This window comes from Anguilla anguilla, chromosome 8 (genome assembly GCF_013347855.1).
Source record: "Anguilla anguilla isolate fAngAng1 chromosome 8, fAngAng1.pri, whole genome shotgun sequence".
In the NCBI taxonomy this organism is placed as follows: domain Eukaryota; kingdom Metazoa; phylum Chordata; class Actinopteri; order Anguilliformes; family Anguillidae; genus Anguilla; species Anguilla anguilla.
In genome coordinates, this window is record NC_049208.1 from 22390915 (window position 1) to 22416093 (window position 25179).

The window sequence follows — 25179 nt, forward strand, 5'->3', positions numbered from 1 at the left end:
CAAAACAACTCCGACTCCGTCGATTTACGGGCGCGTCGTCTCGTCGCCCGGGCGAGCCTCAGCGACGCGGCCGCCAACGTAGAGCGGCGACGGAAAAAACGAAACTGACGAGAGGTTACCTTGAAACGCGAGAACGGCAAGTTACAATACAGAAACCAGGCAAAATAAACAAACGGCGCACCACTGAGCAGGTAAAGACGCTCGCGCCCGCAAGCGAAGCGAGCCAAAGCGGCGAACGGGAGCGAAACGGTGGCGCAGGAGCGCCGTGTTTGGGCGGACGGGGGGCGGCCGAGCTGCGGCTGGCTGGTGGGTGGCGCTGGCGGAGGATTAGCGGGAAGCCGTGGAGCCTGCTCCTCTTTCCGCCTCCCGTCAGAAGCTGATGAGCCGTGCCGCAGCCTGACCCCTCCGTGGAGTTGTTTCCATTATGTACAAGTAGGGGATAATGAAGCATTAATGCTAATGTGGGAGAAGATCATCTGAACTGAGGCCATGTAATACCACCCCACCCCCCCTCCCCCCGGCCACCCAACCCCCCACCACAAGCTATTGGGGGCCTGCTCACTCTCTCTCGCTCGCTCGCTCTCTCTCTCCCTCTCTCCCTCCCTCTTTCTCGGTTCACTTATTGGTGTGGTAATCATAGCCATGGGTCAGGGTGCTGGCACCATACCACAGCAAGCTGAGCCGTACCCGCCAACCATGCATCGCAGAGCAAAAGCCCCATCCCACCCCCCATCACACACACACACACACACTCTTTTCAACACTACAGCGTGTGCCACTGATCAAAAGCGATGGAAGTCATTAATACTTTGATATAATGTATCTGTCACCGGTGACACAACTGAGCGCACGTTAACAGGATAATGGTATTTAAAATCAGCCAGGGACTCCACTCGCTGGAGAAATTAAATCAAGGTTCATCTTTCTCTATCTCTGTTTTGTCCCTATTTTAATTTTGTCTTTTTCCTTCACCTTACCAGTTTACCTCCCTTTCTCCCCCTCTCTTTTTGAGCATTTTCCCCACTGTTCGTAAAATAGTGTTGAGATCTAGGAAGTGAATGAATTGGTAAAGGAAAAGACAGGTCCCTGCTTCACCTTCCCTGAATGAAAAATTACCCCTTTGTTCTGTTCATCAATTGCATGCCTAATGAAATCAAAATCAGATTGCATAATCAAGTGCGGGCCCTCCACTCAAAGGAGACATGCTGTGATTTGTAACCTTTTCTCTTGTGCGAAGATTAACACCATTTTCTGTGCAGATTGGTTCGTAATGTGCAAAAGGGGGTCTTGGAGACCCTGACAAAAAAAGGCTTGGTGTTTTTTCCAGATACTTACACTGTATCCAGACGACCATTAATGTGTGATTCTATTTGCGAAAATCTAGCAGCACCTCTTGTGCCAACTCCGAAGCCATTTATACAGCTGAGAATGAAAATGTACGACAGAAAACACAAATGCAAAGAAGTGGCTGGAATGGTGAGAAAAAAAAAACAAGAGGTCTCAAGAGGTGGCAAGAGAGCTCAAACCTAATAGAAGAACTTAAAATATACACTCATACGTGCTCATGCAGGCTCTTAATTGGGCCTCCATTTTGGGCTGAAAGTACTGTGCCTCTCTTCGTCCCTCGGTCCCCTCCTCTACCCTGTGGGTTCTGATGCTTCTCCTCCACACTCTCCTGAAGGTTAATTGTTTGTGGGTGGAATGCGATCCCCACCCCCCTCGTGCCACGTTCCGGCATCTTCCGCTCTCCTTTAGGCTAATTAACCTCTTTATAAGGGCTAGCGGAGCTGGACCCGGTCCAGGACAGATGAGGCCTGGCCCACGGGGAAGCGGGGGGTGTGGGGGCGGGGGCAGTTTGCTGTCAGGACGCGATTGGCCGAGGCGGGCCCTGAACGGCCCGTACTGACTCGGCCTCGACGACCGGCACGCGCTTACACCTCCTCCTCCCGCGCCACCCTAACTAGCGCGCCCCGTCCGGCCGTCGCAAATTAATGGCGGTCCCCGCCTTGGAATCCGCTCCGACTGTAATTACCCCCGAAACGACCGAGGGGCCAGCCCGTGGGCGCCAGTGGAGGAAAAGCTCAGCCGCTCCGATCGCAGGGGCAGAAACCCACGGGACCCCTCTCTTCATTTGTATTAATTACTGCAAACGCTCGCCCCCGCATCCCATTCAGGCCTCCCCAGGTCGCCACGCTGGCCTCCCGCGGCTCAGCAGCTCTATTTTTAAGGCACGCTGCGGAGAAGCCAACCAGGTAACCTTGAGAAAGAGGAGTCTGGCCAACAGCAGCATCCAGTCTATTCCCCAATACTAATCATTCTAAACAAAGAAGCCTCATTTCCCCATGTTCCAGTTCCGGCATGGAGACGATATCTAAAAATGTTACATTAGCAGCTCTAGTTCAGGACATGTGATGCATGCTGTGAATTCCATGTTTATAAAAAAAAAAGTTCATTCAATGCTATGTGCTAGGTTGAGAGAGACACATGTATGAAATCAATTCCATATTTTCTACAAAATGTCTGCCGCTTCTGTACATTTGCATGACACTGTTCAATGTAGCCTGCAAACTCTTGCACCCGCACCGCTCGCCTGTAATCCAGACATACGCTGAACTCCAAATGCACTGTGCTAAGGGGTTAATTAAAGTAGATCATTTGATATTCATTGCTTATTTGAAACAAACGTACAACACTTTCCACTGAAATATTTCTCGAAACATGCAACCTGTGAACATCCTGAATAGTGACATTTAAAATTGACTGCTGTTAACCCATTCTACTCTTCCCAAATGTATTAGTGTCAATGCCTTATGGAAAAAAAATAAATATCTAAGTATGTGGGTCCATCTGCTCAGAAGTATCCCTGGTTGCTCATGGCAACAGGGAAGAAGCACTTCCTGGACCTTGTATGTTTTCGATTCACAAGGACAGAGCACAAGCACAGCTGTCGATCGCACACAATTAAAAAACATTAACATAAATGTATAAGCACGCTAAGAAATAAAAGTATCATATGACTCATTACCCAGTGAATAATATGGTTTAGAGGCATTCAGTTGTTTACTTTGACCTCCAGTGAGTTGCATGATTGCCAATTCATTCACTGTAAAACGTATTCACAAGTGAACCAATTAGACAAAATGGCTTGCTTAGACCAAACCATTTAGCTGGCCACTGTAACCTAATGTAGCGAGTGATGCAGTTCCCTTATAGTCCAGTGTAGTGAGTGACACAGTCCCCTTGTATTCCATTGTAGTGCAATGTAGTTCCCTAATATTCCAGTGTGATGAGTAGTACAGTTCCCTAATATTCCAGTGTGGTCAGTGATACAGTTCCCTTATATTCCAACAGAAACAGCAATGACTCAAGTCAGAGTAGGCATATATTTGTTCTAGTTATTGATAAATGCTCTTTTCTGCTTTTAAAACGTACCATTTTTCTGTTCTTGTGTGACGTAAAGCCACTGCAAACGTAACCACCAGGGTAAATGTGCTTTTCTTATTGTGTGACTGCGAGGTCTTGCCGTGTGACTCCAATTGATTAGAAAGGTGTACACACACATCAGTACAACCAGTCAGCATTTCCTTCCTAGCCCACTTCATTTCATTATTTAAAAACTAGACGCCATATGTTTTTTATTTTATTTTCAGTGAACATTTGTAATTAACTTTAATGGACCTTGCAAATATCACGATCTGCTTACAATCCACAAACTTTGTCAGTGCAAAGATGGCGGGTGGTGGGGGTTAATACAACTATCTGCAAATTCAAAGACAACAGGGGGTGTATACTGTGATATTTATTGAAAATGGTCAGTCCTGCTTAATGTCTGAAATTAGGCCCTACATTAGCTTTCCTCTGATTAAAGTGAATGAGTATTGTATCTTATCAAACCTGTGTTTTGTAGTTGTTCCAATGACTTTCAGAATGCACTTATTGTACGTGGCTTTGGATAAAAGCGTCTGCGAAATGGATGTAATGAATTTGTGCCACTTTGGAGCCCTCCCCCTCAGTGGTAGGCTGCCTCTTACCTGCGGTCCCGGTCCCTAGCTGCAGACTGCTGCGCTCCTTGGCCAAGCCATTGGTCTTGGGGCTGGCTGTGGGGGCTATGGTGGCGACCGCTCGAGGGGGCCTCTTGCCCGGGACCTTGACCGTGGTCCTCAACAAGTCAATCTCCTTCCCGTGCACATTCTGCATGTAGTCCTGAAAACCACACACACAGGGCACACGGTCAGAACCGCGGTCAGAACACCGCACACATGGTCAGAACTGCAGTCAACAGCAAATCTGAGTTGATCGACATTTGCTTGATTACACAATTTTTTAAACATTTGATTAGCACCCTTTGAATTTCAGATGAGTGAACATGTCAATATTTAGAATGATATATTTTTTTAAAAAGGATAATAGCAGCCCCATCAAAACCAGATCAGAAGCTGAAGAGATGATTCTAGAAAAAAAGTTTGTTTGTTCTTTCAAACCTTTTTTTAAGATCTGTTGTTAATCTCATCTTTTGGTGGTCAAGTTGAAACTCAAGTTAACTCCGGTGACGACAGTGATTTTGCTGATACGCAGTGCTTCTGAAGGGAATGATTTAGCACTGTCTGTCGTCAGCAGTGCAAAACGCACCGTTAAATACCTGTACCTAAATTCAAAACCCTGAGAATATCGCTGGTAATCAAATTAACTGTAACACAGTGTGCTACAGGGCAATGCCGCAAAGACCACACACACACCGCTCAGACCATTACGGCGGTAACAATGTTCACAACGGGAAACTTTGGGGGGGGGAAAAACAGCGGTTACCGTGGGCGCGCGCGCGACCCGACGAAAACGCGCGGAGGCAACGAGCGACGAGCAGCGGGAACAGCGCTACGGCAGCGTTTAACCTCGCCTGCACCCCGCGCTCGCCCCCGATCGGGGGAGACGCTCCGTAATGGAGCCGAGCGGTCCCATTTCAGCCGAATCCGGTCGCCTGATTGAGGCCAAAGTGTCACGAAAGCAAATGGGTCTGGCGACTTTGAGCGAGCGAGCGAGCGAGGGCGGAAATCACTGCGATCAGCAGAAAAAAAAAGCGGGAGAGCTCGGCCGTCGAATCCCCCTCCAACTCCTCTCCTTTTATTACACGCCATAAAGCCCTAATTTCTTCGCAAGCCTCCTCGCTAATTACCCAGTGAGCGCTCTCATTTCATTTTATTGCTGGAATTAACAGCCAGTTCAGAGCGTGGAAAGCTATTAAGATGTGTGATTAAGCCACATTCAATTAGTTTCTACAAACAATTTAATTGATGTAGCAGATAGAATTAACAGAAGGGGATTGTGTGGCTCGACTGACTGCGAAATGAAAGGGAATCTCTCTCTCTCTCTCTCTCCTGCTCCCCCCCTCTCTCTCCACCCTTCACTTTCTCTCTCCCTGGCTCTCTCTCTATCTTCCTGCCTCTCTCTCTCTCTCCCCCTCCCTCTCTCTCTCTCTCTCTCTCTCTCCCTGCTCAGAAGCGGAACAGCAACAGTTCTTGGGCTGAGCGGCCGCAGCGAGCCGGCGTGGGCCGGCCGCACCCCTCCGCTCGGGCCGGGCGAGAAACGGCGCCAATCCCAATCAATGAGCCGGTGGCCAAATGATTAGGAAAAGCCTGCCTTTAATGAACTCTGCACGCCCGACGTCCCGCACACAATTCCATCATAACTACTCCAGCACAATTATCAACAGTTCCCTTCTCCCCTCATCAGTCGCCTTTGTTAGCGCCATTTCCTGTTCGGTCGCGGGCTACCGTTTGCGTTGTCGTCCTTCGAGAAAACGACACGCGGGGAAGACGCGCGATTGGACATGTAAGCAACATGTGAAAATCACTTGACTTTTGCGAACAATACAAAATGTACCTTTTTTTGGAAAGGGGGGGGGGGGGGGGTACCAAATTGATTTCAAGCTCTATTTAGAATCGCACGTTAAAAGCAATTGTAACTTAAGCAACTGATCGTTTTTAAGAGACCAGCTCTGCAGAGAGGAAACTCTCCTCTCACCGGAGGTATTTCTAATTATCTAGAATTTTCACAAGGGGGGCCAAAGTGTTCTCTCCCTCTTAAGATGCTTATGGGAATGTGTCCCATGGGAGGCTCTGGCATTTTCAGCAGGGCTGCTTTTAGCAATGTCCTATTACACCTCCTAATGACTGAATGCAGAGGACAGAGGTGGAAAAGTCTGCATTTTAAGAAAGCTTTAAGGATGAACTGAGTAACTTCAGAGGGCGGTAATTTTGTTAGATCTGAAAAAACACATGGTAGTAAATGATAGTTGCAAAGAACTGGCAAAACAGCATTCAATGCGCCCCACTCTGTCCCGCCTCCCCCACCTTTTGATTGGCAGGAGAAGTGCGCTGTTGGTTCTATGGTATCTGCATGTTTATCACATTTATGACTGCGTGCCACTGACATAAATGAAACCAATTAATGTCCATTCAGCAGGATGTTACACGTCCAGAGCTCTACTAAAACCGGCTGAAAAAAAGCTATTGACCAATTCATTAAAGCTCTGGTAACAGCAGACTGCGGGAGATGGTCATTATGGCGCAAATGTCCATATTAGCGTCTTTAAAAGAGCGCATTAGTTTGGGGACTTAGTGCAGTGGGTGATTAAACTCTACAGTCTTCCTTCCCCTTCAGAGAGAAAGGGAATGAGGAGGAACGTAGAGACCAACAGAGAGACCGAGGGAGGGAGAGAGACACAGCGACATGGGGAGTGAGGGATCATGAGAGAGGAAAATGGATAGGAGGGAGAAAGAAGGGAGATAAGTAGAGAGGGAGACAGAAAAGAAGGAGAGGAAGGATGGAAAGAGGGAAAGATGGGTGGTAAAGAAAGAGGAAGACATGGAAGGAGATAGGAGGGAGGGAGATGGACAGAAATGGTGAAAGAGAGGGACAAGGAGACAGAAGGAAAGAGATGGAGTTAGAATGAAAGAGCTTGATGATAAATAGGGTGATGGAGTGGGAAACAAAGGGAGAGAGGGAACGACTGAGAGAAAAAGGGAGAGGAGAGAGCATGAGAGAGGAAGAAAACTAGAGAGGATAGAGAGATGGAAAGGGAAGGATAGGGAGAGATGGAGACAGAGGGAGAACGTGTGTGAGAGAGAGTCAGAGAGTGTGTGAATGTTTGTGTGTGAGAGAGTGAGTGTGTGAAAGAGGGAGAGACATAGTGTGTGAGTGTGTGTGTGAGTGGGAGAGAGAGAGAGAGAGTCAGAGAGAGTGTGTGAATGTTTGTGTGTGACAGAGTGAGTGTGTGAAAGAGGGAGAGAGATAGTGTGTGAGTGTGTGTGTGAGTGGGAGAGAGAGAGAGAGAGTCAGAGAGAGTGTGTGAATGTTTGTGTGTGACAGAGTGAGTGTGTGAAAGAGGGAGAGAGATAGTGTGTGAGTGTGTGTGTGAGTGGGAGAGACAGAGAGAGAGAGAGAGAGAGAGAGAGAGAGAGAGAGAGAGAGAGAGAGAGAGAGAGAGAGAGTGAGAGATCCCGAGCAGGCGGGGTGCTGTCGTTCTGCAGCCGAGTGTTTAAGAGGCATTAGTGGCACAGTGGGGATGTGACAGAGATGGATGTCCGAGGCAGCCCGGTCGCCGCCGCCGTGCGGCGAGCGCCATAATAAATACAAGCCAGCGTGGCATCGGGCCTCCGCGGGCAAGCAGAGCCGTGCCGCCATTACCGCCGATGGCCGGCGAGAGGCCTGGCCCTCTGGCCGTCGGCTCGCCCATCATAAAACGCCTTCATAAATCCTCTTCATAAAGCCTTTTTTTTTCCTGGAGACTGAACTGCGCTGCTTCTAATGAGATCATTCACACACGCTTTGTGAAACACATTTGAACTTATCAGGCAATAAAGACAGCAGAAGATGCGGTTAAACACCATGAAGTATCAGTGTGGTTTTGGCACTAGTTTAAAAAATATTATATAATCTTCCCACTCTTAAGGGAGAAAATAACCCTTTATCAACAGCCCAGTTTTAACGGAAGCCACTGATTTTCTCCACTTAGAGAGAAATTCATTTAAAATGAATTCAAATTCAATTGTTTGGTCTTTTCAAAGACAATATCTTGTGTTGGGCTTGATCCAAGAACACAACCAGCTAACTTGTACTGGGCAGCTAATTGTCAATATTTAATTTTAAAAAAAGAAAAAAGAGAAAAATTCTTTTCAAACAGCCAAGCAAGTCACGTTGGCTGAGAAGCTTCACTCAGCCTCTGTCAAACCTCTGAGGCCCTGTTTTAAAATGTTTAATGTATTTTTTTTTCTAAAAGATCCACATTTATTACAGAAATAGAACCCAGTGTTCTGTAGGTCCATTTTAGTATTTTGCCAAGAAAAATGAAAAAAAGAAAATAAAACTGCACAACATATGCCACGTTGGTACCCCAGAGCAAATGGGTGGCAGTAGGTCAGTAAGAGGAAGTCAGTCAGGAGGCTCTTGTGTAAACTATGGTGGTAGGTCAGTGGGAAGACTCATATGTAAAATAGGGTGGTAAGTCAGTAAGAGACTCACATGTAAGACTAGGGTGGTAGGTCAGTAAGAGACTCATGTGTAAACTAGGATGGCAGGTCAGTAAGATACTCACGTGTAAACTAGGGTGGTAGGTCAGTAAGAGACTCACATGTAAACTAGGGTGGTAGGTCAGTAAGAGACTCACATGTAAACTAGGCTGGTAGGTCAGTAAGAGACTCACATGTAAAACTAGGATGGCAGGTCAGTAAGATACTCACGTGTAAACTAGAGGGGTAGGTCAGTAAGATACTCACGTGTAAACTAGGGTGGTAGGTCAGTAAGAGACTCACATGTAAACTAGGGTAGTAGGTCAGTAAGAGACTCACATGTAAACTAGGGTGGTAGGTCAGTAAGAGACTCACATGTAAACCTAGGATGGCAGGTCAGAAAGATACTCACGTGTAAACTAGGGTGGTAGGTCAGTAAGATACTCACGTGTAAACTAGGGTGGTAGGTCAGTAAGAGACTCACGTGTAAACTAGGGTGGTAGGTCAGTAAGAGACTCACGTGTAAACTAGGGTGGTAGGTCAGTAAGAGACTCACGTGTAAACTAGGGTGGTAGGTCAGTAAGAGACTCACATGTAAACTAGGGTAGTAGGTCAGTAAGAGACTCACATGTAAACTATGGTGGTAGGTCAGTAAGAGACTCATGTGTAAACTAGAGGGGTAGGTCAGTATGATACTCACATGTAAACTAGAGGGGTAGGTCAGTACGATACTCACATGTAAACTAGGGTGGTAGGTCAGTAAGAGACTCACATGTAAACTAGGGTGGTAGGTCAGTAAGATACTCACATGTAAACTAGGGTGGTAGGTCAGTAAGAGACTCACATGTAAACTAGGGTGGTAGGTCAGTAAGATACTCACATGTAAACTAGGGTGGTAGGTCAGGAGGCCGTTGTCACACAGGGTAACATATTTCTTCTTCCACTCCTTGTTCAGGGACTTCCCACTTCTCTTCAGCAGGATACCCTGAGTGAGGGAGAGAGAGGTGTACCAAGGGTGAGTGACTGTCAGGGTCCTCATAGCTGCTCACACACCGCAGGCGAATTACCTCACCAATCGCGAATGCGGACTGCGATCACAGGCAGGCCTGGACACCAGCAACACTGGACACAGAACCACTACAGGGGGGTCAATGATTGGGTCGCCTGGGTCAACGCAGGTGAATACCTAAGCCCGTACACCAAGGAGAGGGGCAGACTCTGTTCCCTTGTGTCTCTGACAGAATGCTGTCCCCCCTCTCCTCTCCTCTCCTCTCTGTGGAGGAGACCATCTCCCTTTCCCTAGCCTGAGCTACCAATGGAAAAGGGTAATGCGAAAAGTGATCCTCCACAGAGGGAGGTAGAGCTGCTACCTGAGGCCGCCCACTTTCAAGACCCGCCTCTTCCTTACAACAAAACCCTATACCCGTGTCTCGGAAGAGATGTCTGTCCTGGCACCCCTGTAACACTGCTGGAGCTGAGCTGGGCCAGCAAGGATCATTCGCTTGTGCTGAGGAAACCGGGATGTAACGCATCACCGGGATTGCAACAGATTTATATTCATTTAATTTACTGTCGCAGACATTGTGTTGGCTGAGGAACATGAATAATAAAAACTCATTAGGCATATCTTGCACTTACGCTTGTTAGGAGTTAGGCAATTTACATGTGCAGAGCGACTGTGCTTAGGCGCAGTGATAAATGTGACACTACACACAGGAAGCGATCACTAGTACATGTGTATGGCTAGAGAAGGCAAGAATTAATTTTTGATGAAAACTAAATAAATACTACAGGACGATTTGGACACTGTTGACAGTTGCACTAAACTCGATGAATTTGAATTAACTTGATAATTTGCAATTAAATATAATTTATGTTTCCTGCATTATTGTCTAACACAGAATATTTTTTTCATGAATGGCTGATATGACAAAAAAAGTGAATAAACGAAGGTGTGGTTTCTTACTTTTGCACAATACCGTACAGGATTCGAGATCCCACATATATGGTTTGGTACTCCGTGGTGTGTCCAAGCCTAAGATCAGATAGGTCCTTATCCCTGTACCTTTGGAACATTAGACTAGAAGCTAATTTTAATTGTCATTGCTAATTTTAATTAAAGACACCTAATTGGTGCTGATTGCAGCTCACTTTGAGGACCTGTGGTTTTATCAGTGCTAAAATAAACCTTTTGCCTCATTAAAGGCAGTAACTGTGTAAGCAACCCGGGTCCACTGCTGTAACTGCATGGACATGAGGGCTGTGGTGAATCTCCATACCACTTCCTGGAAAGAGAGGTTCACTGAAAACTGACCTCTCGGTTTACTTGTAATAAATTACAACAATTGTCCAGTCTACGATGTCACAACTTTCACAGGCAGTCACAGAGAATGGCGAGCCACTGCCATGCATTTGGCTGCGCGTACACACAGATGTAAAAACCCACAAGGCTACACTGATTGGTTAACATTGGGTGGCTCTCAAAATAAATAAAAAAACACATTCTTCCACTTTTATATAAAACCTTTGGGTAGTCTAATTTCACACTTTTCTTAATGCAACTGAAGTGGCAAAGTCATTGGGAAGAAGCTATTCTGGGCAGGCATGTTCTCAGAATAGAATTTACACTATTGTGAGAATCTTTGACGTCAGGAAGGCAAACGTTGACAGGATTCCAGCAGTAAACTTGCAGTGTGAGCAATTTTGTGGAGCTCAATGTGAAAAATGCAACATTACAAAAGCCCAGCTGCTTCCTGAAGCTAAACCAATTCTGACCCCCGTAGGCCTCTTCTTCCCCAGCCCCCTGAACTTCAGAAACACCCGCTCGCCTCGCCTGCCTCCTCAGATGTTTAGATTATTCCCTTATCTCCCGAGTAATCCTCCTGCAAACAATGCAGCCTTTCCACTATAAAGAGAAAGAGTACGGTCTGGGAGCTAAGTAAGATTGGGAGGGTGTCAATTAGAGGATTAGGGGAATTTTGTGCTTTTCCAGTCTTGTTGGGCAGGAGGGGTGGGATGTTTCTCATTGCCTGAGCCCTTCCTGGCAGGGATTAATCCTTATTAACACATCAGGAGCTGACCCTCCATGACCCCGGTCTCCTGGCTGCAAGCCGACAATCACCCTAATCCTGCCACGCTTCACTTTAGCCATTGGCTCCCCATGCCTGGCAAAGGAAAGGGGTGGATCTGAGCACCAAGATCACTTTTTTAACCAACTACTGGCCTACAGTCTCTACTGTACGATGTTGCTGACATACATTTGTAGAAAAGTACATTTTTAAAGAAATGTCCCCTTAATTGCCCTTAAAAGTTAAAAGCAGGCATTTTTAAAACTCCAGATAAATTTCTAAAAGATCTTCAGTCAAGATCTGCCATCAATTTTGCATACTAATTAGTAAAAGGTGAACAAAAATAAGTTATATGGCAATAATTAGTAAATACTAATGTAATGGCAACATTAACCATGCATCACATTTACAAGTTGACATATTTACAGTTTTATAGATTTGTAATACATCGTTTATTGGATCACGGTTGTTATTATTGGGATACTGAACATGGAGGATAGCGTTAGCAACAGGCATCATACCAACGCAATATAATTCCACTTTGTACCAATGTATTCTCATATCATGTGAAATGGTTGTCCAAAGAGTATAAAAAAGAATAAAATAAAGGCAACTTCAGCAGTAGCGTATTTGAAACTGAAAAATGTATCATATATCTGAAGCTGCATGACTACCAATTTAGTAAATTAATTCACAATTCATTACATTTTAAAAATTCAGTTAAGAGCTGGAAAATTGAGGAATTTAACTAAGATTGCACAGCCCTGAAATCTCCACCCACCCTAATTTCACCCTAAGTGGCTGAAGAGAAGAGTTTCTGATCTCGATGCCATTGCAAATTGCATTTAATCAATCCGCAATTAATCAAATAACTTTAAGAAAGTTTTATTGAATTCAAGAGCAACTTCCATAATTATTTTATTCAGCAGAAAATGACTGAAGTAAATCAATGGCTCCTAAGAGCCAGTTTTGGATAAGAGGCAATTTGAATTTTAAACAACATGCTTAGAATTTTGTTTTGGAAGGTTCTCATTTTAGTACCATTCCATGCTCCAAAATGAGGCAGAGAATTAATTTTTTCTCGTAAATTAAGTAGCTGAGAAGCAATTAAGAAATCCCATAACAGATATTTGATATTATGACCAACTTTCCCATAGACAGTGCTTCGACTGTCATTACCGGGTCATTACAGAGAGTCATTACTAGCTGGTGAGTAAAAGCTACACTTGCATTATATTTTTGAAACACAAAAAAATAATAGGAAATTGACACAACATTTTTGTATTTCTGAAGAGTAATACTGATGTTCTCCACTACTGTACATCACTCATGACAAGAATGACTACCAAATAATTGCCATGTAATGATTTAGATGAATGAATGGATCCATTTCCCCATAAAACTGTAGTTTATGAATTCCAAGCTCCTGTTATGGTAGATAAATACTTTTATGATAACTATGAGGTAATGAATGTACTGAAAGACTTGAAGAAAGTCTTGAAGAAAGACTTGAAACAGTTCTAAAGAACCTTAGGGCCTTTGAGGTGTTCTGATCTATTTGATTCCATCAGGGCAGTTAAGAGTGGGTGTGGAGACAACACCACACCTAGAAATAAAAATGGAGGGGGTGGGGTCGGGGGAGTTGCAGTGGAGTACTCCACACTGTGCGATAAGACACCCCCCCCCCCCCAAACTTAATCTCTATTCTACAAGGTGGAAGGGCATATCTGTGGTTTGATAAAGATTTGAGAAAGATACTGCAATGGGCTTTACATCAAAGTAACAAAGGGAACTGGCAAACTGGACCAAATTCAATGGTCAAGCCATAAACAGTGGGGAAGTCACTTTAACCCTTTGAAGAGTAGGTTTTTTGGAATTCCTTGGAATGTTTTTAAAAAAAATGTATTCTAAGTCAGTGTTCTAGAACTCCATTGCTTTCAATTACCAGTAGTGATTGTAATACCAGAATTAAAATGGTAGGATTGTAACAGGAGGTAACATTCTAATCACATGTTTGCAATCTCACACATTAAAGAGTTAAACAGGCTGCCAATTGGCCCAACATGGGCTGAATTCTGCCGCTTCTGTCTACACACAGGTCTCAGAAATATCAGTGGAAAATCAATTAGTGCGCTCAGGTCACATGGTGACAGTCAGCCAGTGGCCTGTGCTTGTTTTACATCAAAGAACATCCTCACATGCTGCATCCCTATGGACTGTATCGCAGATCTATAAAATCAGTGGATACGTACTGTTGTTTATGTTGCCGCTATTTAAAAAATCAATACAAACACTGCAGACACTAATAAGAGCTGATCAATGTGTTTTGTTGATCCTGAAAAGACGGCCAGAAATTCCCTTTAGTTCAGAGGTACCCAAACTCGGCCACCCTGTTTACGCTGTTTTTCGTACCCAACCACAGCTGCAATCCGAGAATTTTACAAGCTGCTAATTTTTCTAAATGATTTATCCTCTTAAGCCACAGTATGTGAGAAATAGCATATGTGTGCCATGAAGAATAAATAAAAAGAAGTCAAATTTTTTTGACAGATCAAATTAAAGACTGAGGTTAATCAATTCACTCAGTTCCCCTCCCCCTCACCATGGGGTGTGGGTGAGTGCCCCCCCCCCCCACCCCTCTAAATAACATGCATTTTCCTCACACCCTCTTTGCTTCACAGAAGCGAACAAGGTCCCCGGATTTTCAGATGTGTGGATTCTCAAACCGAGGGCCGGTGTGTGGAAATGGCAGCGCGGGGACGTAAAGGCCATGTTCCACTCCCTGCAGTCAGACACAGAGTACAGAGCGTTCACACAGACAGTCTCCGCAGAGGGTGACAGGCTCCGTATTTCCCCCATTCCAGAAACATCTTCCCATCGCACGGCAGGCCTGCTGGGGAGGCCCGGCTCCTGCCTCCCCTCCTCGCTGAATGACAGGCCTTTGTTCTTTGACAGAACTGTCGGGTTTTTTTTGGGGGGGGGCGGGGTTACGGAGAGCAGAAACCCAAAGGCTTAGTGTCAACTGCTCTTCAGAAGTGAGTGCATTGTTTTCCTTGCTTACCATTTTTACAGAAGGGGGGACAGAGGGGTGTAATTTGCCCAGTGGGGTGTAATTATGCTCACACCAGCCCTTTGATATTGGTGATTGTGCCTGTGACTGGGCAGGTTTGGAGCAATCAGGCCCTTTCACCACGCAGCACCCCCGCCCCCCCCCCCTTCCCTAATTGGATTGTAGCAGCCCCCCCCCCCCAGACTCCTTATCTCTCCCTTAGCTCCTACTGTACCGCCTCCCGCCACCTCCAGCCGAAATGATACGGGGAAGCGGCCTTTGAACCGCGGCGCATAATCTCAGGAGGAACAATGGAGGGGACTCGGGTTTGTTTAGGACTCGGGATCGCAACGATAAAGACTTCAGGGGGACGACCTCCGCGTCACCCCTCCTGCCAGCCCGCGTTGGTTTAAAGCTGGCCGCTAATCGAGGAATTCTCCCTCGCACCGGCGGAGATTACCGGCCGGGCGGCACGCGTGTTTAATCCCGCCGGTTAGACTGCGGTTAAACAGATCGGACCCCCGCATTGAAAAGGCGAGATGGGGATCTCCGTTACACTGCACTGGACGTGACCTCTTAAGCTTCCTGGAGTTCAGAAGGCAGAGGCAGGGGTCTGACCGGATTAGGCAAACACTGCGAGTGATGGTCTAATGAGGGAGCTCTGTATGTATATGTGCTCTCTTTTTTTAACACCGGCGCTTGCAAACACACTGGTGTTGACCAAGCCTGCTTTCATCAGAGCTGCATTTGCATTTCTGTGAATGACAGAACTTGACTCGCCACCTAAAACCACAGACTCTTTTTAACAATTTAAACTGACACGTATAATAAAGGCCAAAGTATATTTGACACGGAATAGCTAACAGTAGTCTTTTTCAGTAATGCGCGTAATCGCACGGGGGAAATAATTTAGATTCACCTCTTTCACAAGGGATACAAGAAATCAAGAAAAAAAAAATAAAAGGAAAACAAGGTTTTTATTTCAGTGCTGCTCAAACCTGCCTAGGACTCCAAGAAGATTCTGGAGAATCCCTCTGACCTCCGATATCACTAACAATCCTTCTCCAGTGTCTCCAAAATAGCAAACAAATTGCCTGAAGCCAAGCTGATTCCTTAGTGTGATAGCAGAGTGGCCCAGTCTGTTTTTGGACACATCAATGCCCCTTTTCATACCACACACATCACAATACATAGATGTATTTAAAATAACTGTCCACACTGGCGTGCACAGTTGCTATTCATTTTTAGTCAGGGAATGACTTGGATTCCATGTATTAATTTGTTTTAAGAATATAAGCTTGGTAACTAATCAAGCTGCTGTGCATTAAGTATGCAGTTTTTGGTGTTCATGTTTCCTGGGGTATGCTGCATTATAACTCTTAACGGTGAGAAATGTTTAAATGGCACCTTATAACCACATTTTAAATAATTATGTTTTAAAGACTATCTCCATCTCCTATTTCGCATTTTTTAGGAATAGAGAACTTCTGTCACCTGGCTTGAATTGAGGGTGATCATTCCAGGGGACTGTATTCAGACGCAACAGAATATATTCTTATGGCATGGACAGGGAGACAACCATGAATTTACCAGACCATCACGATAACGATCCCTGAGCCGATGCGCACTTTAGCAATACGCTCAAAACAGTGTGTTCTGATGTCTGGATGTCACTCCAGGCAGACATAGAAACAACTCGAATAAATGGAATCAAAATATATAGTTCTCAATTGCTTCACATTGACTCGTTTTTATGGATATGAGTCAAAATACACAAGTTTTTAAAATTTATTTCTGGTGCCAGGAAGCGCTCCTGTTTAGCACATTAAGATGATACAGGACAATAACTTCTCTTTTAAAAATTAATTGAATAAAAATGAAACCTAAGGGAAGTTCTTTCTTAATAATTATTATACCCATCACTTTGTTTTGTTATCCAGGACTTACTGGCAAAAACCAACAGCTTCCTCTCCATTGCTCATATATTTATGCTACATCGCCATCTAGTGGCTAAAACTCAGACTGACTCAACTTGAAAATCTCTGTTGACATTTTGCAGTAATTATCGAAATGTAATACTTTAACAAAATAAATGTAATAATTCAATAAACTTAAATTCTAACTATTTTTCTGCAGAGGTAAATAAAACTGTATAGCTGATATGAAGGGCTATCTGGGAAATATGGAAGGCCCTGTGTGAAGTAGACAGCGAGGGGCCTTCATCATGAGGCACTACATACTCGGGCGATATGCACACACGTCTGTTTCTCCCAGGTGCGAAACACTGTAAGAAATGTGCTCATCATGCGCCCTCCACTGTTCCTGCTACGCAGCCTACCCAATGCCGATAGATAATAGATTAATTAATAGAATACTATATAAATACTAAGATTTAGACTAGCTTACAACTATGTTTATTAGGACCGAGGATATATAAAACAGTCATAACCCACAATGAAGAAACACAGTTTTAGCACCCACAATTGAACCAAGTAAAAGCACCAGTTGGAAAAGCACACAAGTGCTCAAAATTACAGTATTAAGTAACTACCCTGAAAGGCAAAAAATAAAAAATAAAAATCCCTGCCTCACAGGTGCGGGGTCCTGTGTGACTACCCCATTCGTGACAGGTCTGTTGAAATGTAGAAAAAACTGAACTTCGCTTTTGCTATGATGTCTTGGTATTACGTGACAGCAACACAATCCCACACCATTTCAGCTATATTTATTCAGTTAAACAAGCAGTGAAAAGTTCAATTATCATATATGTTCATCTGTTATGTCATCATTCTTTACAGAAAACAGTCATGAAAAGGCAAGTAGAAACCTATATTCTTTTCCTGGATGGGGAAACACAATGTTTCCCTCTGCTGGTACAAAACTGTAACTACAATTTGAAGAATTATCAGGTGTTTTTTCTTCCAGTTATATATATATATATATATATATATACAACTGTGCTACAATTCAGCAAAAACTAGAACTCTAAGATAAAATGGCTGTTAATGGCTGTAACATTTTAATAGTGACTTAATTATAACAAGCACAATTAATTCTATTTTAATTATACTATGAGTCCACTCCATTCAACTCGACTCAACATGTTCCTGGTCAACAACAATGGGACCTTTACCTACCTGTCTGTGCAAAATGAATGCCATTTAAGAAAAATAAACAGTCAGAAAGTGACTCACCTGTTTGATTGGTATGGCCCTCCCACTGCCTATGCTGTCTGTTTTACAGTCACTGCTCTTTGCTTGCTCACTGGCTTTCCGAGACTGCAAGAAAACAAGAGAGCCAATCAGTCACTGGAACAAACGATTATAGGCAAACAGGGGTGAGCTAGGGGGAGTGTGTGTGTATGTGCTTTGAATTGGGTGAGGGCATTGTTAGAAGTGGGTGTTGTGGGGGGCGGGAGAGGGATTAAATTAAACTTTGCAAATTAAAAACTTGAAAAAGCTTAAAAATCAACAAGCAAAACAGCAAAAACAAACAACAGTACACTGACGTGCAGCATAAAAAAAGTCAAACCAAAAACAAAAAAAACAATTTACGAGAAACAGACACGGAACACCATCCCGACACACATTAGGACAAAACTACCCCAAAGAGTCATGACTCAGGCCTGAACCAATTGCCACCTTCACCCCCACTCCTGACAAGAGTGGGGCAGTCCGCATCAGTGGCACAACCAAGCTAACGCAGCTTAGCGTGCCCTTTTTGTACAGATACACCGACAAGTCCTTTCGAAAGTGCAGAGGGAAGTAAGAGGTTAACAGTTAGGGTAAAGAGTAAAAATGGCAGAGGGACAATCTTCCAAACATCATGCCGGCACGAAGGGTACCTAAGAAGAGGGACAAAGAAGGCAAAACAATAGCAAAACAGTTGGTTATCAAAACAAGAGCAACTGTGACCAAAAGAATAGGACAGAAATGCTACATTTGGGAATAAGAACATTCGCGATGCTGCCCAAGTGTCCGTCGCAAACACCTGAAATTCCAGTAAAAGGTTAAATGGTTAAAGGCCACAAGAAAATCCCTTCAATTTCTGGTAGCAATACACTGGTACACACAATAAAACAAACCAATTGAATTTATACAATTGTCAATTATAAAAAATAAAACAAACAAACAAACAAAAAAAGTAAATAAACAGCGACCACATGAACTGACCGGTCTTTGGTTCTCATATACGTACAACACTCACACGTGACGTAAGCGACAGAGATGGTCTCACTCGTCACATGGTGTGAAATGCCCAGTCGCAAATGGAGAGAGGTAGAGGCGATTTAAAGTAAACCCACTCTAGGATATCATTTTCAACAGTTTATTCATTTTTTTCTTTTTGTTGTTTTTTATACAGACACCATACAAATCAAATCACAGGATCACTTCCAAATATTCAACAGGTCAAACATTGCAGTTCCCCACAAAATATAGGATGGACAAGAAAGGTGATATAATTATATTTATTTATATATATTTATATTTTCATATATATATTTACGGTATATAATATATTTTCTATAGAATACCATTGTAAATAAAATACAATACATGATGTACAGCAGTCTATGAATTGGCAATCAGTAAAAGTGCTTTTGTAACAGTTTTTGACTCTTCATACCAAATTAAAATAAATAAAATAAATAGAAAATCATAAAATAACAAATATAAACTACATTCATACAAGTCAGTGCAATCCATAACCATTTATAAGACTTCATTCAGCACGCACAGTACTACCCTTGATAGCTCTCCCCTAAGCCTATGTGTTATGAAGGCCTTCATAACGTTCCTCTTGACCGATATCAAATATAAACTCTTCTGCTTCTCAGCATTCCACAACCTTTCAAGATTTGAGCTGGAAACATAAACACAAATAAAAAAATAAAAATAATAATAATTAACAAAAAGGGGAAAAGGAAGAAAGAAACAAATTAAACAAATTTATAACAGCAACTTTGAACCTTTAAGTCTATGAGTCCATGTTTATGACAAAAATAAGTGATGGCATGTAAAGTGGTTGTCCATTTAGGGGTCAGAAAAGGTCCAAAGGAGAGGTTATTTGAAAGAGAGCGTGAGGGTGGTGGGAGGGGGTATGGGTTTGGGAGATTCGGGGTGTGGGGGGTTGGGGGTTGGGGGTGTGGGGGGGTAGGGGGTGTGATGTGAGAGAAGGTTGGGGGTGTTGGCAGCGGGCAGTAGCATTTCCAGCAGTGCGGAGTTCATACACTGTGCCGGACTCCAGTGCATGGTGTACAGCATTTTTAAGGGTTACCTTGAGCGTGAACCGGCCGATTCCAATTTGACTGTATTCTCTATTGAACACTGGCGGCTCTCTCTCTCTCTCGCATTTTTGTCCCTCAGGGATATTATTCTTTCAGCCAGCGCGCGACTCCTGGAGCAATACCGCGTATCGCCCGGGACAGCACGAGGCACGGACCGAGCTACGCGCCTCCCCACGCCCCACCCGACTCTCCGCCTCCCCTGAGCTGGGAACAGCCCAGAGCGGAGGGAGGCTTTCACTCCGAGGGGCGAGGTACGGGTTCGGTGTTTTTTTTTTTTTTTCGCTTTTTGCTTTTTTGTTCACCACCGTGCTCTTCTAATTCGGAAGGAGTTGGAAAGCCCTTTTTGTTGAAGCAAGGTTGGAAACAGAAGCGCAAATCTGTAAATATTGAAAAACAGTTGGCAAACGTTAAACCATTTATGCTTTTACTTCCTGACTGGACACTAAATAAAGATCATAAAAAAGGAACGAAATAGGATGGAGACGCCACCAAGGACACTTATACATGAGGGTCACTGCAGATGAAAGGAGAGATGGGATTGGTTGGGTGGACAGGAAAGAAAATGGTGGGAAACGCCTACCCTGCCTCCCAAAACTGTGCTTTTATACATAGAAGAAAAAGTATAGCTCTGGAGACATAAAATGAAACAAAAAAAATACCATCCAATAATCTCTCTCACTGAACTTAAAACCAGCTCACTGCACTGAGGTGGTTAACAAAAACGTACAATGGAAGCTCTTGGAAAGAACCGATTTTTGCACACTACTGACATCTATTGACAGTTTCTTGTAACGACAGCCAGTGGCAGAGACGCGTTTTGATGCTCATGGTGCTGGTGAAGGACGGAGGAGGAGAGGACACAGGGTGACTAACCAGTGCCTGCCTGCAGACGCAGCGTACCCTTCCTGAATAGAGCTTTTATTGGACTTCTACTTCTTCTGAATCCAAAGAAACAGGCACCCTGATCACTGTGAAAAACACACTGCTTCACAAGTTAGGTTTGACACCGTAAGGCTCAATCGTTTCAAATTTTAATGAAGTGTCATTTTTAGGGAATGGAAGAATCTCAATGGTGCCAATTTATGGCTTTTTAAAGCAACGGGCCCTATCAAACTAATATATACAGAAAGATTTTATATATTAATATCAATTTATTGCGCGCAACTAAGCTTGGGTAGCATCTGAGCAGAAGCTTTTTTCTGTGCTGCTATGGTTTCTAATTCATTTAATTTGCGCAGTTTAAAATATTACAGTCCAAAATGCAGGCAACACATATCTGACCCAGCCAAGAACTATTCTTTTTACATTTTGATTGACTTCAGAGCTAACTGAAAGCATTTGTGGCGAGTGTGACGCGAGCTCCTGATGTGAGCTGAAAACTGGTGGCAGGGAGGGGCATTCTGGATTTGGACTAGTCAGCACTGCCATGACATTCCTTGTTCTTCTGCAAGGGATATAGACCACTTTTTAATCTGTGAGAAGCAGAAATTGTTTGCTTCATAAATGCCAATCTTCAGATTAGGTTTATTTTCACAGAAATGTCCTCTTCTGATAAAAAGGCTGGGACCTTTAATTTTGAGACAGAGAGCTCAGCGAACAAATTATAGCAAAACAATCCTGAAATCACTCATCTTGTGTGCTACAGAATGTTTTGGATCATTACTATTTGAAAAAAAAAAAAGATGTTTTCATTTTATTAACAAGGCCACCATTTTAACAGATCTTTCAAGCAACCCACGGCATCCCCAGTCTTAATCTATGACTAAAATTTTGACCATCGGTAACTGAAGGATTCCGTTATTCTGTTCCAGTATCTGCAATGGTGAACAAGCACAGCGCTGAAAACCGCTTTGTATCAGTACTGGTCTGGCTCTCCAAAGCCACCGACCGCGAGGTGAACACGTGGTTCTGGCGACCGAATACCAGAACGTTAAAAACGCTTCACCCCTCGGGAGCTTCTGTCACAGGCCACGCGGACGGTTCGGCCACGCGGACGGTTCGGTGCGCGACGAACACAGGCGAAGCAGCCGCCCGCACTGGGAACACGGAGGCTGAGATGAAACAGAAGTTGGCTTTCATTCCGAGTGTTGTGTCTAACTCTGCTGGACGGATACGCTATCTGTCACATAGCTAATTAACACTATAAGGCCACTCCTAAACACAAACTGAGAGAAACTCTCAACTAAAAAAATGGAAATTTCCCCGAGGTGAAAAAGAAATTTCTACATAAAGAATACAGCGTCTCAACCAAACTCACAAAAAATAAAGTATGGTTAAAGAATAACAACATGTGGGAGAACAGCGCAGATCTGGCGACTACAAACTCCTCCAGTATAGCGAAGGTCTTACAAACACAACAAGTAGGAGAGGTTGGGGCCACAACAGATTTTGAGTACTACTATCAACATCGTCTGTTGACTTGTGAGCTTCTTGTCGTTCATGTATGTACACTTCATCAGTTCAAGCAGTTCTCCGAAAGGGAAAAGCGGTTGATGAGCGAAAGGAAAAGTCTGCCATTGGTAAAAGAAAGACGGGAAAAGTCCTGCGACGAGTGCTTGGAGACAAACTTTCTTTTTCTCTTTCTCTCTCTTTTCTTTTTTTTTTTTTTTAAAGCAGCGCACCTCCTGTGCCTTCGAGCAATAGTTCGCCCGGTTTTTTCCTCATGGGATAGGGAAAGGAAAGGACTCTCCGCCCAGCTCCGCCTTCTCCTCCCTTACCCCGCCCACCCCGCCCCCAGCCCCGCCCCCCCGCTGCTCCTCAGAAGGTCATTAGCTGAAACTCCCGCTCGGCCTGCCACTCCGGCACCCACACGGGATACGTGGCGTGCTTCGGCATCTCCACCACGCGCAGGGGCAGCGGCTCGTTTCTCTGGTGGGCGGGGTTAGTCACTACCTATCGGGGGGAGGGAAAAACAGGGGAACTAGCACAGAGCCGCCAACCCGCCCCAGGCGCTCGAAGCCGCCAATAAGCCCCTGATAACTCTGGGACAAGCTGGGGGGGTGGGGGTGGGGCTTTAGTGGGAAAGGGGGAGGGGAGAAGGAGCAGGGGGAGGGGCATGCACTGTCAGCTGCTGCTTCAAAAAGAGCTGTGGCTGGGTCTTGGTTCTGATTGGGTATGACGGGAGTGGTGGCGAGTGGGGAATTGCTGGGGGGTAGTCCCACCCCGTCTCTTCCCTAGTGGGGAGCCACTGTGAAGCAAAGTAGAGATCTGCTAAAAACAAGAGGGAAGGGAGGCCAAGGTTCAGACATTGGGGCAAGGGAGGGCTAATGAGAGATGAACATATAACTTACAGGTACGGGGGAAGTGTCACCGACAGACTACAATACAAGGGATTCTTGTTTTTAAAAAAATTTATTTGTCATTGCATTTTTGTTTAGTCCTTTGTTTAGAAAAAAATTAATGGTTAAGGGAAAAAAATTAAGCGCTTATTATGGGTTTCAAAATAACCCAGGCCCTCGCCACAGTATATTCTCGGAACCAGGTTTTTTTTCTCTCTCTCGCTTGTGGATTAGGTTGGGTTTGGCCAAAAGAGAAGCCAAAGGGTTACTTCCTTTCCGAGGCGGGAGAAGAAGGCCTTGGTTAGGTTGAGCTCTGGCTCCCTCTGGTGGAGAAAGGGAGGCTCTGCGCGCGGATGCCGCCTTCAGTAATGTGAGTGGGTGCTGCCCTGCATCAGCTGCCGCATACTTACTGTGAAGATGTTGGAGCGGCGTTTGGACTGCTTGCGAATGGGCGTGGGCGTGTTGGAAGCAGCGATGGTTTCGATGCGCATCTCCCGCTGGCTGATGCTGGGGGTGGAGGGGACGGAGGACGAATAGTCGCTGAATGCGCCCCCGCCGTTAGCCGCCTGCTGGGGGGGGTGAAGAGAAAAGGAGAGACAGAGAGAGATAGAGAGAGAGAGAAACAGGACAGAGGGGACAAAAGCTGTCAGACACAAGACGCCAAACTCCGACCTCTCTCTGCGTTCCCTCAGGCCCTGCTGAGCTCAGATCAGTGACCAGAGAGGGAGCTCGTGCTGTGACCGGCTGAGCTCAGGCTCCGCTGATCTTAGATCAGTGGAAACAGGAAGATTCCCTCTCTCTCTCTCTTATGGGCTGAACTGAGGCTCCACTGATCTGATCGAAGTGAGGCTGATTCTGATTGGACACTAGCCTGCTGTAGCACGGCATCACACTGGCACGTCATCGCGCCCGTGCGCCATTCGACAAGCCGGCGCGCCATCGTACGCACACACCGGTAAACTTTCACGCTAGCACACCGCGGCACACCCGCGCAATCACCACGAGACCTGAAAACACAGGCCCAATTAAAAAAGGATTAAAAACGTGCACACTTACTGTGACGTGTGCCTCCCACTCCACACACACACAGGACTTGATGTGAATTTGGGAGCCAGTTAAGGCCCTTGTCTGGGCCTTAGCGCATTAGTTCCATAGTGGAAAACCACAGGAACTTTAGTCCTGAAACACGGCGATGGGGCTATTAGCCGTGGCGCTATTGAGGTTTAGCATCCCTGGCCTGACACAAAGGTGGACAGATGGAGAGTAACTGCCTGGATGTGTGTCAATTACTCCATTAGAAAGTTTGGCAAAAATCACACCAAACAAAAAATAATGTAAAATGTAAAAACACATTTTCAGATACTTCTCAGGCAACCGTTCCTATGATGAATGCAATGTTTCATTTTAAGGACACCTAGTGTTAAGGACTAAAGCATCCTTTCACTATATCCTGTAGCTCAACCCAGAGCTTCAGGCTCATGTAAATGTCTCAACCTGTTATTGGTCAGCTTTACCTTCACTCTACACATAATCAGAGGGAACAAAGGGACTGTCTAAGGGAGTGTTACTTGGCCCCTCTCCCTGCATTCTGACTGGCAGTGGGCTCCGGTGGGGCCTCACCTGATTGATGTGAACGGAGGGGATTGATGCGGATGGGACGGAGGAGTGGCTGGGAGAGTTGGGGAGGGACTTGCACGGGCCGATGGACAGCTGCTGCTTTTTTCTCAGGGCCACCACCTTCTGGGCAACTGCAGAGAGAAGGAGCACAAAGACATACGCACAACAGCTGTTTACCCACAATCCTCCATTCATTCTCCTCACAGGTAGGATTCAATATAATGGAAACATAACAGCAGTGTTCCAGCAGTAAAGGTCTGGTACTTCTGGAATGGGGTGGGCCGTATATTTTTCTGACTGTGGAAGGCAAGGTGGATGCCAGTCATCAGTTGCTGGTGCTTTGTGCCTCTCCTCGCTCCGTATTAAAGAAGTTCTT

General features: G+C 45.0%; 1 protein-coding gene across 4 annotated transcripts in view; it reads right to left on the bottom strand.

The window, feature by feature from the left end:
• The window catches only part of agap3 (ArfGAP with GTPase domain, ankyrin repeat and PH domain 3), a 243664-nt gene that overhangs the window by 57886 nt on the left and 160599 nt on the right, over window positions 1–25179 (bottom strand). For 2 of the 4 annotated variants that reach the window (XM_035429802.1, XM_035429800.1), the window contains exons 7-11: window positions 24807–24934; window positions 23597–23752; window positions 17816–17899; window positions 9385–9489; window positions 4032–4203 (exon numbers count right to left, since the gene is read on the bottom strand). In XM_035429802.1, coding sequence (XP_035285693.1) covers window positions 4032–4203; window positions 9385–9489; window positions 17816–17899; window positions 23597–23752; window positions 24807–24934 — 645 coding nt within the window. Of the gene's footprint in view, window positions 1–4031; window positions 4204–9384; window positions 9490–17815; window positions 17900–23596; window positions 23756–24806; window positions 24935–25179 lie in introns of all 4 variants that reach the window. The other 2 variants (XM_035429801.1, XM_035429799.1) reach the window with 1 other exon arrangement.